This window comes from Echinops telfairi, unplaced genomic scaffold (genome assembly GCF_000313985.2).
Source record: "Echinops telfairi isolate 266 unplaced genomic scaffold, ASM31398v2 ScPeMD7_7469;HRSCAF=8507_1, whole genome shotgun sequence".
NCBI lineage: Eukaryota > Metazoa > Chordata > Mammalia > Afrosoricida > Tenrecidae > Echinops > Echinops telfairi.
The window spans coordinates 37,201,203-37,219,319 of record NW_022111373.1 but is presented as its reverse complement, the minus strand read 5'-3'; the positions used below and the strand labels follow the sequence as shown (position 1 = coordinate 37,219,319).

Genomic DNA, 18,117 nt, shown 5'->3' with positions numbered 1-18,117 from the left:
CGTCAAGGCCAAGGCAGTGCAAATGAGAGCGATCTGAATTTATAAAACGTAAGTGCACTGGAAGAATCCGGGAAGGCGAGCCTTAGCAGAGGTGTAGTGAGTCTCCTCAGGGACCTGATGTAAGAGACTGAATTATTACCAAGACCATGGAGAGCTCTGATGGCATAGCAGTTATGAGTCGAGCTTCAATCTGCAAGGTCAGCAGTTCAAAACTACCAGCTGCTCCAAGGGAGAAAGATGGGACTTTCTACTCCCATAGAGCTCGTCTCGGAATCCATCCTGTCCCCTGAACAACAGGGTTCCAAGGAAGGAGTCGATGAACTCCGTGGCAGCGAGCTTGCTTTGTGTGGCGGAAAGTGGTGGCACACATGTGTCATGGTTGGCCTGAGGAACGCTGAGAACCGGGCACTGTGGGGTCTGAATACGCTTGTTACGAGAATTGGTTGTTAAAACATACACACTGCCCGAAGAGATGAAATTTCTAACGACGCTGATCCTTAATCTTTCCCATTTGTTACTGTTCTAGTCCATCCACACTGTGAAATGTAGGGCTAGTCCTGTGCCGCTTTGTCAGCCATGATGAAACCAGAAAGAACCTTTTGCCATTCTAACACCAGCCGCTTTGGGGCTGATTGAGGAAGTAACACATTACAAATTCAGGAACAGGAAAAACCCAAGATCCAGTTCTATGATCAGGATAGCATTTTTCCCGTCATACTTACAGGCAAGCACTTCTCTGACCCAAGGCTTCTTGGCCTTCCCCTGCTCTGCTTGGGCAAGTGTTACAAAGCATTTTAGCACCACCAATAAGTTCCATGAGGCATCCTACTCCTTTAAAAGCCCTGGCCTCAAGGTGCTTAGGTCTCTTGAACTGTGGGTTGGGAAGCCTAGCGCCACCACTAAGTGCCCGGCAGCATCAGGAAGCCTCCTGCATGAAGGTGCTCAGCTGCTTCATGGGTCGGCAAGGTAGGTGCTCTACGTAAGCTGGTTTCTGGTTCTGCTGCTGCCATGTCTCTGCTGCGACTTCTTACCATCCTGCACAAACTCGGATGTTACAGCTCTCTGTCCCTCTCTCTCAGTCTCCTGAGTCTAGAAGGTTCTCAGTGCAAAGACTTGAATCTACAGGGTGTGTGCTGCTCCACTCTCTGCCTCTAAGATTGCACATTCTAAAAACTGACCAGTCCCTTACACTTTATTTGTTCATCTACTTTATTTGCATGGTTCTACTCCCACTGGGAGCCTGCATCTTATTTGTATTATTAGCAAGTTGTCGCTTCTGCTGGGTGGGCCGCTAGCATCTTATTTGCATCCTTCCACCCAATCATTTGAACAGGAGTTCTAAGATCATGGAGAGAAAGGCCACATAAAAGTGATGTGTCCTTTCACAGAAGGAGTCTTACAGGGTGGTGGCAGATGTGATTGAGAAGGCAAGAGACAAGTGTTTTCATGAAGGAGGGGTTGCATGGTTAACCCCATGCTAAGAGGATGCTGAGAGACAGAGAAGTGACCACTGGATTTGGTGACAGGAGGCAGAAGTGATCTTGAAGTGAGCAGCATCAGCAGCCGAGCGAAGATGAAAACAGAACCGGAATGGATTTTGGAGTAGGGGCAACAGTGGATGCACAGAAATGAACCAGCAGAGGAGCTGTTTAAACAGGGGGAAGGGGTTTCCAGGTACAGGCCTGTTTACCCTGGAAACTGGGAATGGCTGCCCTCCTGTGATACTTCATTCCCAATGCACAACGAGATGGCCGGGGATGGATGTGGGAGGATGACATTCACATCCCGCAGGCCCTCACCCAGCAGAGGTCTGTGCCCACGGAAAGTGTCCTCAGAGCCCAGCACTCCTCCTTATACCACCAGCTCCATAAAGTGAGCACCCCTCCCTTCGCAGGGGCTGGGGGGCGGGGATCACAGAGGAAGGCTGATAGGGGATCAAGCAATGTTCTTTATTCAGGACAAAACTCCTAATTTGGATGCCACGTTTGTTTACTTTTTATTTATTAATCTGCAGTCTTACCATATAGTACAGTTACCTGGGGGCTTCTCTAACTCCCCAGTAGGCTTCAGGCTACCCTGGGAAAGGGAGTATGTCTCATTTATTTAGTTTTTCTCTGACCCATCACATATAATCGTAACTGGGACATACTAAAGCACTGAGAAAATATCTCTTGAGGAACTGGATGAAGAATCTGAGACACTTTCGGTAGGGAAAGAATCAGGCTCGCTGTAGAGGATCATTAGCCACACGTGGAGAAAATGGCCACCAGGTGCAGCACAGTCACTGCACACCTGTTGCTGAAGGGCCGGTTTGGACGCAGGCTGGCCGTCCCTCAAACACTGGGCCCACTGCAGGCCATCCTTGCCTCTACTTTGTAAAGTCAGCGCTTAGCAGTTCTGGGATCTAATCTAAGCTCCCGCAAGGAACGGCTGTTACGGTTCTTCCATCTAAATTAGAAGAATAATATAATTCTGCAACCCAGTATTGGGGGGGTGGGGGTGCATATAATTACTTGAACGAAATCAAGGCTCCAAGCGGATTATTTTGCAGCAAAGCTGGAGGTCTCAAGCCAAGCTCCAACAGAACATTCTATTCACCTACAGCGGCAGTTCTCAACGTTCCCAATGCCGCCACTCTTTCATGCAGTTCCTCATGTTGTGGTGACCCCCCAACCATAACATTATTTTTGTTGCTGCTTCATAACTGTTATTTTGTTACTGTTATGAATCTCGTGACCCCTGTGAAAAGGTCATTTGACCCCCAGAGGGGTCATGACCCACAGGTTGAGAACCACTGCCTTACAGTGTTTGGGGGAATGGTAGGCTCTTTCTGTCCTGATTCCCCACTCCCCACCCCCGACCAAACAGTTTCATTGTACATCAATCCCATAAAAGAGGCGAGGGAGTCCCCAGCAGCTCCCGGCAGCACATCCCCTTGGCGGGTTCTCCAGAGCTGCCGACTTTCCTGAACACTGACCAAAGCCCATCCTGGACACTGACCACAGCCCATCCTGGACACTGACCTGGCTTCTGTGATTCTCTCAGTTCAAAAGAGGCCTGATACCTGGCAGTGTCTAAGATGGCTTCTGCTTCTCCAACTTTGAGTGCAGTTTACTAGTTCAAACATATATATTTTTTAAACCAACAGACTGAATTCTAGAATTGCTGTTTGATTCTCGAGAGGCTGTGCCCTTCCCTCAACGCCCCTTTTTAAATACATCTTCGTGAGCTTGTTTTTCTGACTAGAAAACTAGGAATCTTGGGGCAGGTGGACAATAGATGGCAAATAAGATTGCAGGGCAGGGCTGAATACATGAATAAAGAACAATGATGATGAGAATAGCCATTCACATTTGGGGCAAAGTGCTTTTTATTTCAATAACCTTTCATTTCACAACAACCCTACGGGGTGAATATTATTATCCCCATTTGTCCCATGGAGAAGCCGAGGATTTCGGAGCTTAAATTGCTCACGCTCTCACAGACAGGAGGGTGAGGTAGGTAGAATTTGAAAACCAAGCAGGTTGACACGAGGCCTCACTATTTCCTCATCTGCCATCCAGCCCCATGCCCTGCTTTTTGGCTTACCGCTGATTTTGAGAGAAAGCTATCCAGCTAGAGTTGCGGGCATAGAGTTGGAAGAAGAGGGCATGGGCACCCTTGGCTAAAATGAGGTTGAGAGGTTATCTCGGAATTTCAGCTGATGTGTTTTTCCCGGTTTCGATTACCAGGAATAATCAGGGGAGGCTTGTAAAAATGTGCTTTTAAGTGCTCCTACGTGAAAATCACCTGGAGAAACTGTTTTATCAGCAAAAGGAACAAGCTGCTGATGCTTCAAGGGAAGGACTTAAGTTCACATTTTAGAGGCCCCGACACACACCTCTACATTTTTCAAAACCCCTTTCTCTCGGAGCATGTGGCAGTGTGGGCAGGTCAGGTCACGGTGCCGCCACCCACCAGAGGGGACGCCCGGCGCCGTCGCTGCGGTCAGATCACCTCTGCCACTCGAGGGCAGCAGGGCTTTTGTCTTGGCCCCCCCACCCCCACCCCCACCCGCTTTCCTCAGTTGATTGTCTTTGATACGGCATATCTTTTAAATCTTAACTATTGGCTATCTGCAATCTGGAAACAGCTGTGCATATTTGCGGGGAGAGAGGGGGTCCCTGCAGGTACACACTTTGTTTCATGGATGAATGCTACCAAAACAGTCCTGGACACAGTGCCCCACACATTATTTTTCCCTTAAACTGATTTTTTCCAGTTAGTTCTGTATATTAGTTACAGAGTGCTGTATTATTTTCCCCATAGGGCTTCCCTGCTCCTGATTCCTGAACAAGCTGATAAAAACTCCATTTTCTCCGCAGAAATACTTAGCTGGTCCAGGCTTTCTCTTGCCATAATTACTTCCTGAAAAAGGCAGTGGTCAATTTTTCCTGAATATTTTTACATTACATTGGGCACGCAAAACTCGGCCCTTGATTATTTTAAGGTTGTAAAGCAGATTCCTGCCTTGAAAAAGGAGACTGGTTTCTATTAGTTGCTTTCTGTATTGGCTTCTCATTGATTTGATTAAATAAAACCTTGCTGCCATTTAAATGAGGTATCTCTGTGAGAAAATCCAATATTTCTATGGCCCGAAGAATGTAGCAGCATTTATGAAAAGAAATCAAATCGTTTGCTCTTTGACTAAGAACTTACTTCAGGAATTGGGGCAGGTGGGGAGAAAGGTCTTGCAATGGCAGTTTGATGAGAAATGAATTCATTCGATTATTTTCCTGGTGGGGATCAATAATAGTCAGCCTCCACAGAGGCCCTGGGCCTGAAGGCAGCTGGATAATCAATAGGAGCCACAGAGGCAGCTCTCCTCCCTTAGCAGCCTCTCTGATCTTTTCTGGGCGGAATCTTCACGCCTGTGTAATTCTAATTTATGTCAACGAGAAATCAAAGAAATTCCAAGAGGCTTTGGTCATAGGACATTGGGTGGACCTTTCAAAATCTATTTATGTCTCCTCCTTAAGCAATGCGGCCCCCACGGCCCCCCAGGCACCACTACTGGTTGAGTGGAGGAAACCGGCTGGCAGCCGGGCGCTAGCTGCTCGAGACCAGCGTCAGAAGCAACGACTTGGGTGAATGCAGGTACCCTTCTTTTCTTCCTATCTCTAAGAACCAAGCACGTTTACACAGAACGCTCTGCCAAGAGGGCTCCCTCAATAACGCTCTATAATGATACCCCAGGCGCTGGCATTTTCAAATCAAATGAACAGTGTATAAAATTAGTTCTGCATGAAGTTAAAAAAAAAACAACTGAAAGGGAGCTTTTAAAAGCTCCAGCATTTCTTTATCCAACTGCTTTTCACAAGGGTTTGGTATTTGAGAATCGCTACGTTTATGATGTTATTCGCTGCTCATAATTCAGGCCCTCTGTCTCCAGACTTCTGTATTAATACACACTGCAGAGGTTTTCCAAACCAGCCAGGCTGCCGCTGGCGAGGTCTGGTTTCTCAGCCAATGCCATGCCACCGGGCTCCCTCCCTCCTTTCTCATCAACCTAGTTACCCCAAACATTTCTCATTAACCTTGAACATTGCATTTCCATTTGCCCTACAGCTTTCCCAGGGATTTTTGGGGGGTTGGGGAGTGGGAGTGGGGAGTTCAATTTTGTTCTTCTTCCAAACTGCTTGTAACAAATGAGAAAAATATCCTATTATTTGAAGAAACAGATCTATACAGAATCCAGAATTCACTGAAGCTGTGAAAACAATTTCTATGATCCAAGTCACTGACGGTCTCTAATTGTGGGAACCAGAGTAAACATATTGCTCTTATTAGTGAGCCTCATTGATTGTACACGTCAGTTTTAACCAAACCACCAAATAAATGTGCGTTAAGTTGACAGGTGATTTTAGGTCAACTCTAATTCCCAAGGTCAAGTAAGCCTTTGAACAGTCTTTAAGAATATAAGCTCACCCCAATTCATCAAAGCCGTCTCACACAGCGTTTTCTTCTCTGGGTCCTTACAATGGACTAAAGTTTAGGAGATTAAGTGACCTCAGCTTCCAAACCCAAAGTAATGGCTCTAACGTGCTTATCCGGCCAGCAATCAGAAAAGCGACTCAGACAAGGCCTTCTTAAAGCACTTCCTAACTTTACAACTACCTGGGGAATGCTGCTGCGCTTGCTGAATGGCCGGAGGACTCTTCCGTAAGGGTGACCCATGCTGCGGCCAAACAAATTTACTGCAGGTTGGTTTAGACATTGTCCGACAGTTCAAGAACATGTTGCTTTCATGTGCAAAGAATGTGTTTTGCTAATGCTTCTCATCTGTTCTCTGTTTACATAACATGAGAGAAAGAAAAAAACACATTTTCCTAGAACAAATAAAACACATTTTATGATTCTCATAATTCCTCAAAAGCTGAAATGGGGGAAAAATCACTAGTTTGGTAAAATATAGCCTCCAAATGAAATATAAATGGCTCCCAAATGAAATGAGCCGCACGTGAAAGGAAAGAGAACTAGCCTTCAGTCTTTCTCAGAGCTACAGGATGCTAGAGCAGGAGAGCTGGGGCACACAGACACCCCCCACCTCTCTCCAAGGAGGCTTCCGTGACTGACTGATCTGCACAGGTCCCTGAGCCCTCTGCCTCCCATGAAGCCAGTTGGTGTACAGAAAGGAGGAGGACTCGAAGGAATCAGAGTGTTATCAATGTTCAGCAGATTTTGGTCAAGGCACAGGAGCTGGGTGCTAGGCTGGAGTGACATTTGTTCTTGAATGCTTTGTTAGCACAGCTGATGACAAGGCTGAGAGCCAGACAGCAGATCTTCTCTAGGCCCCAGCCCCACGGTTTTTTTCTGTTTCCTGTTATACTCGTCTTGATTTTTTTTTTTTTATGACTTTCTTCTTGTTTCTTTATTCACACTTTCTTATCTGCAGTTCACTTTCTTCTCACGCTGTAAAACTTTCTTCATTCTAGGACTGGGTAAGATCGTTAGTAAATTAATTCCAAATATTGAGTGTGACAACTCATTTTGCAGAAAAGATAATTATTGATGTTCTTGTTCAAAAACCAGTACTCTTAACTTTAAGTGTGGGCAGGAAAAGTAATAAGACGGCATCTTTTCTGAGTTTAAAATTTAAATATCCTTTCCAAATGAGATAACCCACTGAAAACAGGATGAGAAATCCAACTGCATAGAGGTGAACACAACTCACCATGACCCTATAGAGCGGAACTGCCCCATCGGGTTCCAAGGCCGCCATCTCTATGGAAGCACATCGTTGCGTGTGTCTCCGGCAGAGTGGTCGATGGGTTCAAACCACCAACCTGTCAGTGAACAGCCGAACTCTTAACCACGATGCCATCAAAGGCTCTTTTTGCAAAATGAAACAGTGGGGGGAATAACACATCTGTTCTCTCACAAGTAAGTTCAAATATCACCAAACAGACTAATGATCAACATAACAGATTGTTCATTGTAAGAATAATCCTCATAAACATGCATTTTCTATACAAACATTATTCTATAAAAGTAATTTGAATATTCAGAACACTTCTATAATGCACGTGATGCACCCGAGGAGGAACTGCTGGAGCTCAAAGGTTAACTGGCTTCCCAAGATGACAACACTAGGAAGCGAGGACCTAATGTGAACCTAAACTCTACCTTGACCTCTTGTACTTATTTTCTACTCAAGTCAGTCTTTGAATGTTGATTATAATTTAAAATCACACCATGTAGAACACAGGGGACTGGTGGTATTGTCCAGTAAGTGTTGGACGGCTGAACAAAAGATTGGTGGTTCAAACCCAACAGATGAATAATGTTTGTTGTAAAGAAATAATATAAAATATGAAAAACTGCAAAGTTACGTAACTCTAAGCTTCCATTCAAAGTAACAAAGGCCTCTAAGTTCAAGACTGTCCATGTTTTTTGCGTCTGGTTTGGGGATTTCTTTTACCCTCACAGAATCTTTCATGTTTGGCTCGGGATTCCCTTGAGCCCGAGGACCCCACGCATTACGGTTGGGTGCAGCGGTTCCTTGAGAGGGGCTCCACTGCAGTAAGCAAGGTGCTAGACTGGCAGGGAAGCTCTGCGGTCGGAGAGAGGTGCTTCAGAAACTGCCCGAGGAAAGGGCAGAAACCCTCAGGTGTACAGTTCTCCGCCCCCCCCACCCCCCCATACACCACAACTGCTTCCAGAATTTAATTTGGAGCACTTGTGGGAGAAAAGTGCCCATTTCTTAACTGGTAAAACTCAGGTCAACGTTCTTTCAAAAATATGACTGCAATAATCCTCTGCACTAACTCAATCATACAGCTTTCTGATGGAGCCGACTTTCACCAAGCTAAGAGGTAAAGATAAGAAATACTGCGACTGCCCAGATCAGCTGTGGATGCCAACGTACATCTGGAAGGCATCCATTTAGGTGGCCTTGACTAGAACACTCAACCAGCACCTCCTTCTGGTGGAAGCTGGGCAGCTCCACTGTCACTGTGTGGAGTTTCTACAGCACGCCGCCCACTGTGGACCCCTTGCTTTTGTTTAAATGCAGTTGGTCTCTTGTGACAGGGTTAGCAGCAGTGTTAGGTTAGCTCATAGTGAGGTAGGATGCAGACTCGCAACCTCTGGGTTTCAGTGCTGTTGCTTAGCTACAAAGTAAGTCCTTTAAAAAGCAGGCTGGGCTAAGAATGTATACTAGAATCTCTCTAAACAAAAGACATCATGCTTGGCAAAGCAGAAGGTCAGAGAAAAGGAGGAAGACCTGCAAGGAGATGGATTGACACAGTGGCTCCAACTGTGGCCTCAGACCCAGCAATGCTGGCAGGGATGGTGCAGGATTGGGCACTGTTTTCCTCTGTGGGTCCCAGGCTCACAGTGAGTAAGGACTGACTCAAAAGAGGCTGTTAGTTACCATAAGGACAGTTCTTCCTCACAGCAACCCTATGTACACCGGAAAGAAACAGGGCCTGGGTTAGCACCATCCTCACAATTGTTAAGATTGAGCCTACTGTTGGAGTCACTGTGTCAATGTATCTCCTTGAGATTCTTCCTCTTTTCCAATGTTCTTCCATTTTACCAAGCATGCTAAGTTTGGCCCTAATCATCATTTGCAAAATGACGCACCCATATGTAAGTTGGTAAAAGATGACTGCATTTTTTGAGCAAGTATCTAAGGTGAACTTTTTTTAGGGAAGCAGAGAATACATCCACTAGGATAATGCTAATATCACTGGGCACAGATTCTCAAGGTCTGTGGTGAAATCTTAGTAGAGTGGCTCTGGGACCTCGTTACAATGCCAATTAACTAATTCTTAGTATTTTCCTGGAGACAAAATGGAAGTAAGTTAGGGAAAAGTGCTTCTCTGGTACCAGTAGTTCCACATAGATTATTGTATTATTTTTCTGGTCAGCTTGTCAGGCAAGGGTCCTATGGTGATGGAGTGTCATTTCCTAAACTCACGTTTCTGGTCAGTCCCATGGCCCCTGAGCTGGGTTGCTGGTCCCTTTGCTCATCACATGCTCAGAGTGGCCTCTCAAGTGTGGAGAAAGCCAAGCTCCCACATACTGTGGAAGTTACATAATCTGGTGTCAATTTCAGAGGATTAGAAGTAAAGGGGTGGGGTCTAGCCTGTCAATCATTGTATAGCCAATGAGGTCTCTGTGTGGGCATGGCCTTCCCTTGAGGATTCTGGGAATTTCTGTATTTCCTCCTTGGAGGTGGGGGACACACACACTCTCTCTGCTCACTCCCCGAGAGACATTGCAGCTGACAAGACATAGAACTACACTGGTGCTTTGAATTGGAGAAGCCAGGTGGAGAGCCCTGCCAGTGCTGAGATGTTTACAACGCCACTGGATCCACAAGACTGTGATCTTGTGATACACTGGCTTGTGATCTTCCTGCATTCAGCATCATTGCATGTGTTTTGTGAGTCTGAAGAGGACTTTAGAGATTGGTATCGGACATATGGGCTAATATTGAACCTATGGACTTAGTCTGGACTGGGTTGGGATGCTTTGCTAATGTACAATTACCCTTTATATAAAACTCTCTCTTATACCCATATGAGGGTCTCTAAGAATTCGTTTCTGTAGTCTACCCAGACTAACACACATATGATCCTCTCACTGGCCATCCCCTGTCTCAAAATGGCCCCAAATGCACAGTTGTGGAATCACACAACTTGTGACGAGTAATCTGACACTCTTCTCTATAGCTCACCGTGGCAGACACCTTGGAACCCAGAGCTGAAATTCACTGCCGGGCTCTGTAAATTGCAGTTTGCCATGCAACCCTCTCTTGCTTTTTGACCATGACTTGAAGAACGGAGGACAAACTCTAAGTTGACTGTGTGGATGATTGCTTTTCCTTTCCACACAAGCATAAGATTCATTATGAAACAGAGCAACGCAAACGGAATCACAGATTAGTTTAGAAAACCAGGCATCTTAGGATACATGGCTGCGATCATATATCTTTATGAATATGTACAAAGAGATGGAGAGAAAACGATAGCAAGCTACAAACGATATTGACAGAGAGAAGAGGGTTTGGCAGAAAGCTCTTACTTTATCGCATCTCATCAGCCCCAAATATCTCAGAGACTTGCTGCTCTGGGCGATCAGGGTGGCTCCTTGGTCGGTTATTTCTTTGCACCATCCCACATCCACGGTCTCGATGGTCATGCTGTGCCGCCCAATGGCGATCAGCGCTGCACGGGGCACAGGGAGGAGGAGAGCAAGCATGAATGTTCAGGTTCCAAAGAGCTCTTATCATTATGACCAATTTTCCCATTTTCTCACTAAATTTGTTCCCACAACATTGTGTGTAAATGATTTTTTGGCAGGGTGGTGGTGGTGTGGGTGAATGAAGTACAATTTGAAATGCTTTAGGAAATCTTGCCTCCTGACCAATTCTTTATCTTTTGCAAAGGGAACACTCATTCCTAGGGACAAAAACCTCATTATCAGCTGTACCCGTGACCAGATTACCTGCAGTTTCAAACACTCAAGTCTATGAGAGGAATACATATACCACATTATAAAAAACCCAACTAGTAACTAAAATTTACCCAAGAAAACTTTTCACTTTATTTTTCAAATAGAAACCCCACACACAACACCATCTTGAGGTGTATTATACGACTGCATGTGAATTTATTTACCAATTGGCGTTAATTTTTCCCATCTGTTCCTGAACTGTAAAATACAAGAGTATATAATATTTTTCACATCAGTCCTTCTTAGGACTGCTAGAAATTAAGAGTACATTATATATACAGTTGAATTTAATTGGTACCATGTTAGAATGGAGTCAAGGGAATGCATTTGTTATGGTGAATTTCCTTCCCATATCAGCAGTCTTCCTTCTATTAATATTTAAAACGAAGCCTGTCCTCTGAGCACTGTGACGGCCTCTCAGGCTCTCCCGACTGCTGCGAGTTGTCCCACACTAAAGTGCAGATGCTTATCCCATAATCGAACACGTGCGCGCGCAGCACGGCAAAGCGCCAGGACCCATCATCCTGTCAGAGAGCAAGCGCTGGGTGAATGAGACGCTCTTCTACGGACTTCTGATCTGACAGACAGACACACCTCCACACTTACCGAGCAGAAACAGAGATTTTGAACCTGCAGCCAGATGAAGTTTATGGTGCATTGGTTTGTGAATGAAAACAATATCAGAAATGTGAAGGAGGGAGAAACGGGGTGCTAAATATCGTCTGATTCTTAGAGCGGAGGAGCGTCCTTCTGCGGCAGGGAAGGTGGGTAAGGTTTCCCAGGTCAGGAAGGTGCTGACAAGACGAACGATCAAAGCAGAGTGAATCCTTCCAGTAACTAAGAATTCACTCCTGCAGCCCACAGAAAAGAAGCCTGGGTAAACCTTGGTTGAGCTCTGATGGAAGTTCATGGTGGTACGTGTTTGTTTTACTAGAAAAGTTAAACGTGTGCATTTCATGATCAAAACACGTCTGGACAACCATACCTTAAACATGTATACAACCAGTAGTAATCACAACCCAGTTTGTTTTTCTTTTCTGGTGGAAAGGCTTTCTTTTTTTAAAGTTCTTTATGGCACTGGCTTCTTAAGGTTCTCATCTCTGCACACATATTTTGGCATTTAATATTTTCCAATGGTTGGGGGTGGGTAAGCGGCTAACTACCAAAAGTTTGCTGAAATGGTCTGAAATGGTATTTTTGTGTGCAGTGAGAACAGTCTCCCAGGTTCATTCCAGGAACATCACTGTTCTCTCTGGTACTGTCATGACCTTCATTGGCTATGGCATCCTGAAGACCTCCCATGACAAATGAAGTATGAGACACACAAAAGGAATTTCTTTCAATACAAAGTCCTCAAACCGTGATTTCCAAAAATAAAAAAGTACAAATTGCAGCATGGCCCCGGGTGGGCAGATTGTGTACCCCTGTACCATGCTGGACCCCGGTGCGCACTGTTCAAAGGGAGGACGCAGAGGACCCGCTAGGTTTTCACAGCCTGCGTTACACGCAAAGCAAAGCTCTTGATTGCGGTGTGAAGAGCACTGGGTTTGCTTTTTTCCTATTTGCCCCTTTGTTGTCCAAATTAAAACAAACAATAGGTAAGAGTACTGGAGATACTTGATTTTGGTTTTGTGAAAAATTTTTTATTTACGGAAATTAAAACCAAATTTGATTAATATTTCACTCATCCATCCATTCAACAAACACCTAAGGAGCACATTAGAGTGAGTCCTCTACTACCTTTCTTCTTTTTATTTTTATTTTTTACTATTTCCAATATGCCAGGCAGTGGGCTAAGAATTTTAGGGGCAGTTTCATTTAATTCTTCTAGTAACCCACCCTATGCAGTTTTACTCTTACTCTCTCTCCCCCAAAATAAGACAGTGTCTTATATTAATTTTTGCTCCCAAAGATGCGCTAGGTCTTATTTTCAGGGGATGTCTTATTTTTCCATGAAGAAGAATACGGTACACATTTATTGTTTATTGTTTTATTAAAAGAGACCTCGCACTTCCTGTGTACTCCAGCTGCCTGTGGCCAACAGTGAGCTGTGCGGTGGTGTTCGCCGCTATGGTCCAGAGTCCAGAGTTTAGGGGGGCCTTATTTTGGGGGAGGTCTTATTTTCTGGGGGATGCCTTAATAGTTCAGCGAGAGGCAAAACTGTAAGTAGGTCTTATTTTCGGGGGATGTCTTACTTTCGGGGAAACAGGGTATTTCCAGTTTAAATACATGAAACTGAGGCACAAACAGAGTGCTGACAAACAGCAAGTAGAAGAGTGAGAAATCTGACCTCTTCTCCCAGGCCCTGCATCAGCTCTAAATCTAAGGAATTGGAAACATGGGCCAGGCACCCGGAGGTCCTGATACGTGGAGCACAAACAGTGTGGAACTACGATGGGCCTCCAGTACTGGGTCTGGGGCCTGGGAATGGAGAGAATCACTGAGCTCCGAGGCCAGCTGAGTGGTGGTGGGGCAAAGTGGCCGTGTAGTTGAGAAATGGACAAGTAAACACTAGCACAGCGCTAGCACAACTCCTCATCCTTCCAATCTCAAGTGCAAGGGCAGTTTCTGAGTTAATCACCCATTTGCTGTTACCATTTACCGCTTAGTTTGTTTTTATGCTAGTCTTTACCGTTAGCGTGACATCTCTCACTGCTGCATGCCCAGCACCTACTAGGTGTCTGATATACAGGAGGCTCCTAGAAATATTAGTTGAATACCCCAATGACTATATGTGCTTAATTAAGTCTATTATGGGGGCTTACCAAGGGGACATGGGTATCTCTCTCAATCCTCAGGAGAGGAGGAATAGCAAGGACAGCCTCACAGAAGAGCTGAACTGGGTCTTGAGGGATAAGTAAGGCTTCTTCAAGAAATCAAGAGGTGAGGGCAAGGATGTCGAGCTAAGGAAACAGCACGCGTAAAACTAGACATGTGAAAGAGAAGGGGCACTGCAGGCCATGCTGTGTGGTTGGAGTAAAAAAGAACAAGGAAACGACAAGATTCACTTATTCCACAAGTCAATTCATTCAATGATGGATGAGTGGCTGGGTAAGTTTGGGGGGATACAGAGAGTGGCAAAAACAGAGTCCTGACTGTCATGAAGCTGTGACCATAAGAAGGGAGATACTAACAGAACCTTTGATTCCAAATATATACAACTCAGCATAGTTTTATCTCCTGCTGAATATAACCTGCTCTTGGAAATTTTGTCTTTGTTGCTGACTAGCTGTGTGATCTATAGTATGGCGCAGTCTCAAGTCCAGGTCCAGCCTCACAACTCAGCAGATGTTGGATCACAGGGTGTCTCCAGTTTGGCAGTAGGGGTGCTGCTGATCTACTCTGTCTACTTTAGAGTCGGGTTGAGGTTCAAATGAGATAATCCACGTAAAGAACTTCACACTAAAGAAATGCAATGATTTGGGATTGGGGGTGGGGGTGGGGTAGGGAGGCTAGTTCCCCAAACCATCCTACATCCTACAGTGTGGTAGTACATATAAAATGAAGAGTTTTGAAAAAAAAAAAAAACAGCTCTGGGCAAATGAGCCCATTCTGTAAGTACTTAAACAGCGCTAGAGTTCTTGCACTGCCGATTCCCCATCAGTGATCATGAGCCTGGGAGACTGCACCTGGGCTGAAAGGGTTGTAAATGTACAGCATGTTTACCACTTTCATTAGGGCCCTTGACACATCACAATGGTATTTACTGAGCCTTGAAAAGGGATAAATTATGCAAGGGTAATTCCTAATTCCAGTGCAATTTTAATATGCCATTTTTATGTGCTAAGTGCAACTCATAAAGGACATTCATTTTTAAAAATCACACAGACTAAAAGCTGTAGTTCTGAAACTTACACGTTGATCGCAGCTACGCAATAACTCACTACAGGCATTTCCACAGGCAGAGAGGTGAGAGGCGAAGAGAGAACCTGAAAGTCACAATGCACTTCATCTGCTTTTTTTCTGAGGGGGCAAAACTTCATAATGGCCAAGAGAAAATGGCAACAGACTTGAGGTTCAAAGTATACATAGAAGGGAAAGGCTTTCTAATTATGACTCATAACCCAGAGGCAAGAAAAGATGGACACATTACACTAAAAGAAACACTTGTAAGGGGGCAAAAATAAAGTCAGAAGATGACTGTTAGATTGGGAGAAATAAATCCCAACATATAACACAGGCAGAGAGCTAAAATCTCTGGCACATAATGAACACGGACAATTAGGCAACCAAGGGCAAAAATCACTGATATAAAAATACAACAAAAGACAGGAACTGACAATTTACAACAAAATATATGAAAACAGCTTTAAATATATGAAGAAAATTTCAAACTGAGTCACAATTAGTGAAATGTTAAACCACACTGACACACCATTTCGTATCAATTACACGGGGAACGTGAAGAATCTGACAGCACAGTCTGTTGGTGAGGCTGTGAAGGAAAAAGCACTTTCATGTATTACTGGAGGGAATGCGGGCTGGCACAACCTTCTGGAGGGGAATATTTGGCAGGATTTAAGAAAAACACATATATACTTAACTTCTGAACAAGACACTCTGCTGCTAGGAATCTACCCAGAAGATATAACAACTCAAAGTTTCATAATGGATGCAAACAACCTAAATATCATTGATGTATGGTTGAGTAAACAATGTTACATCTACAAAATGTAATATTATGCAGTTGTAAAAAAGGGGGGGGGCAAGATCATTATGAACTAATTCAGAATGATTAGCAAAACATTAAGTGGAAAAGGCAAAGCACAAAATAGTAAGTATGGTGTGCTACGATCCTTTATGTAAGGCAAAGGGAATATAAGAAAAACTATGTGTCCGTGCTCATTTGTGCAAAAGGAACATAGGAAAGATGAACCCACCCACCCCAGATTACAAAGACTGTATCTACTGGAAGTGGGTGAGAAAGGAAAGGAAAGGGGTGGTGGTGGTAGTAAATAATTACAGGGGTGAGGAGGAGGCACATTTTTCTTTCTATAGTTTTTCCCTCTCTGAATAATTGTTTCCCATATCTGAGTATTGTTTCCCATACTCCCCAAGTAAACAGTCAAAACCAGTCAGGACTGAGGAAGGGCTATGAAATACAAATAACAATGAAGGAAACTAACTGTATTACAGATGACTGGAATATGCTAGATGAATAACAATGCCAGGTTGAAGGAGATGGGAAATGAAAGAACTAAATTAAAAAAAAACAACCTTATTCTGACGAAATACTGTAAGGAACAGAAAAAACGAAGCAAACCGTGTAGATCAGCTAGTAAATCTGTTTCTTGCAGGCCTGAGTTAGCAATGCAGTAATTATGTGTCATCTGGAATTCTCATTTTCATTGTCTTATATGCTTGAGTATGGGTGTGTTTACACACACGGGGATTCTGAAAAGTTCATAGAAAAATGGAAATGAAAACTTAATGGAATTTTCCCATGAACCTTTTAAAGACCCCTCTTCAAATGCATGCTTGTGAGTATGCCCATACATAGAGAGAGAGAGAGAATTATGGAAATACATAGGGGGTATATGTACATGCAAGAGCTCTGCAGTGGAATGGTCACATGCTTGGCTGCTAACCAAAAGGTTTGCAGCTTAAACTGACCATCTGATCTGGGGAAGATGTGACAGTCCTGTAAAATTTACAACCTTGGAAAACTTAATGGGGCAGTTCTACTTTGTCTTACATGGTTATAATGAGTCAGAGTCAATGGGTTTTAGTTTGGTATGTTTCCTAGCTCTTTGTACTGAGTTAGCCAAGGAGCAATGATATCTGGGTAGTAATAATCTACTGGCACCCAGGTCTTAATTTCTAAATATCATTCTCCAATAAAAGCAGTCACGGCTTCTCTGAGAAATGGTTGATTCCAGCGCTGAAGCAGGTACAATACAAGGGGCATGTGGAACATCGTGGAATATCAGAAGATAAGTAAATGTGCAAAAAAGAATGAGGCCACAGTTACAGAGACTTTCTAGCCATATCCAAACAGTTCAGGAATCGGTTTACTTCATTAAGTGACACGGGAATTGGATGTGGGGCAACTTAGTGAACTGGCATAATATAGTCCATATAGAGGATGCTCTATCCCCTAGGTTGGTGAGTAACATCAGGAGCTTAAAAACTTGTGGGGGGCCATGGCTCCACTCATCTAGAACGAAAGAGCATGAAGGAAACCAGAGACTCACAAAAGAAACCAGTCCACGTGTCTAGCAGTGGACTTCTACTCAGAGACCAGAAGAACTAGATGGTATCCAACTACCACTACCAGCCATTCTAACCAGAATCATAACTGAAGATCCTGAGTCACCTAGGAGAAAAATGTACAACATTCAAGTTTCTAAAAGACAAAAGTCAGGCCTACTGGATTGGTAGAGATTAGAGGAATGAACCCCAAGATGACTGTCTTAAGATTAAGGTGACCAGACGTCCTGCTTTTGGCAGGACAGTCCCGATTTTTAACAATTTGTCCTGCAGTGTTTTAAAAAAGTCCCGAGTTTTGGAAAGACTGCACGACATGCTAGGCTATATGGTTTTCGGCTGCCATGTGACTATTTCGCCAGGATATGAATTTTATCAATGGTGTCCCACTTTACCAATGTTAAAATCTGGTCACCTTACTTAAGATATTTTAGAATTTGGCACTGAAGCTACTCCTGGATGTCACCTTTTACCAAATAATGGATTTACTTATAAAAGAAACAGTATCACCCATGAGTAATGTGTTCCCTTAAATAATCAACTAAATGGGACCAAACCATCAACATTTACCCAAAATAAAAAGATGAGAAGGCAAGGTGCGAAAGGAAAACTAGGTAAATGTAAACAGAAGAAACAGAATGGAAATACCGAGAATGCTCACTCATGGTAAACTATACCACAAACACTGTACAATGAAAATGGGAACCAACGTACTACAACAACTTATATAAATACTGTTAAATCGAACCTATTTTGCTGTGTCACTTTTCACCCAAAAAACAATACAAAAAACCCCTAAAAAGTACAGGGCATGTTAAAAGGACACAGGAGACAAAGAGAAGGGGCTGTCACTGGTCAAATACGAATAATAGGAACAGCAACATAAATAATAATTGTATTAAATTA

General features: G+C 43.9%; 1 protein-coding gene across 1 annotated transcript in view; it reads right to left on the bottom strand.

Annotated features, from left to right (window-relative positions):
• FBXL17 (F-box and leucine rich repeat protein 17) overlaps window positions 1–18,117 on the bottom strand; it is a 581,667-nt gene that overhangs the window by 14,087 nt on the left and 549,463 nt on the right. The window contains exon 9 of the mRNA XM_004706643.2: window positions 10,573–10,715. Coding sequence (XP_004706700.1) covers window positions 10,573–10,715 — 143 coding nt within the window. The remainder of the gene's footprint in view (window positions 1–10,572; window positions 10,716–18,117) is intronic.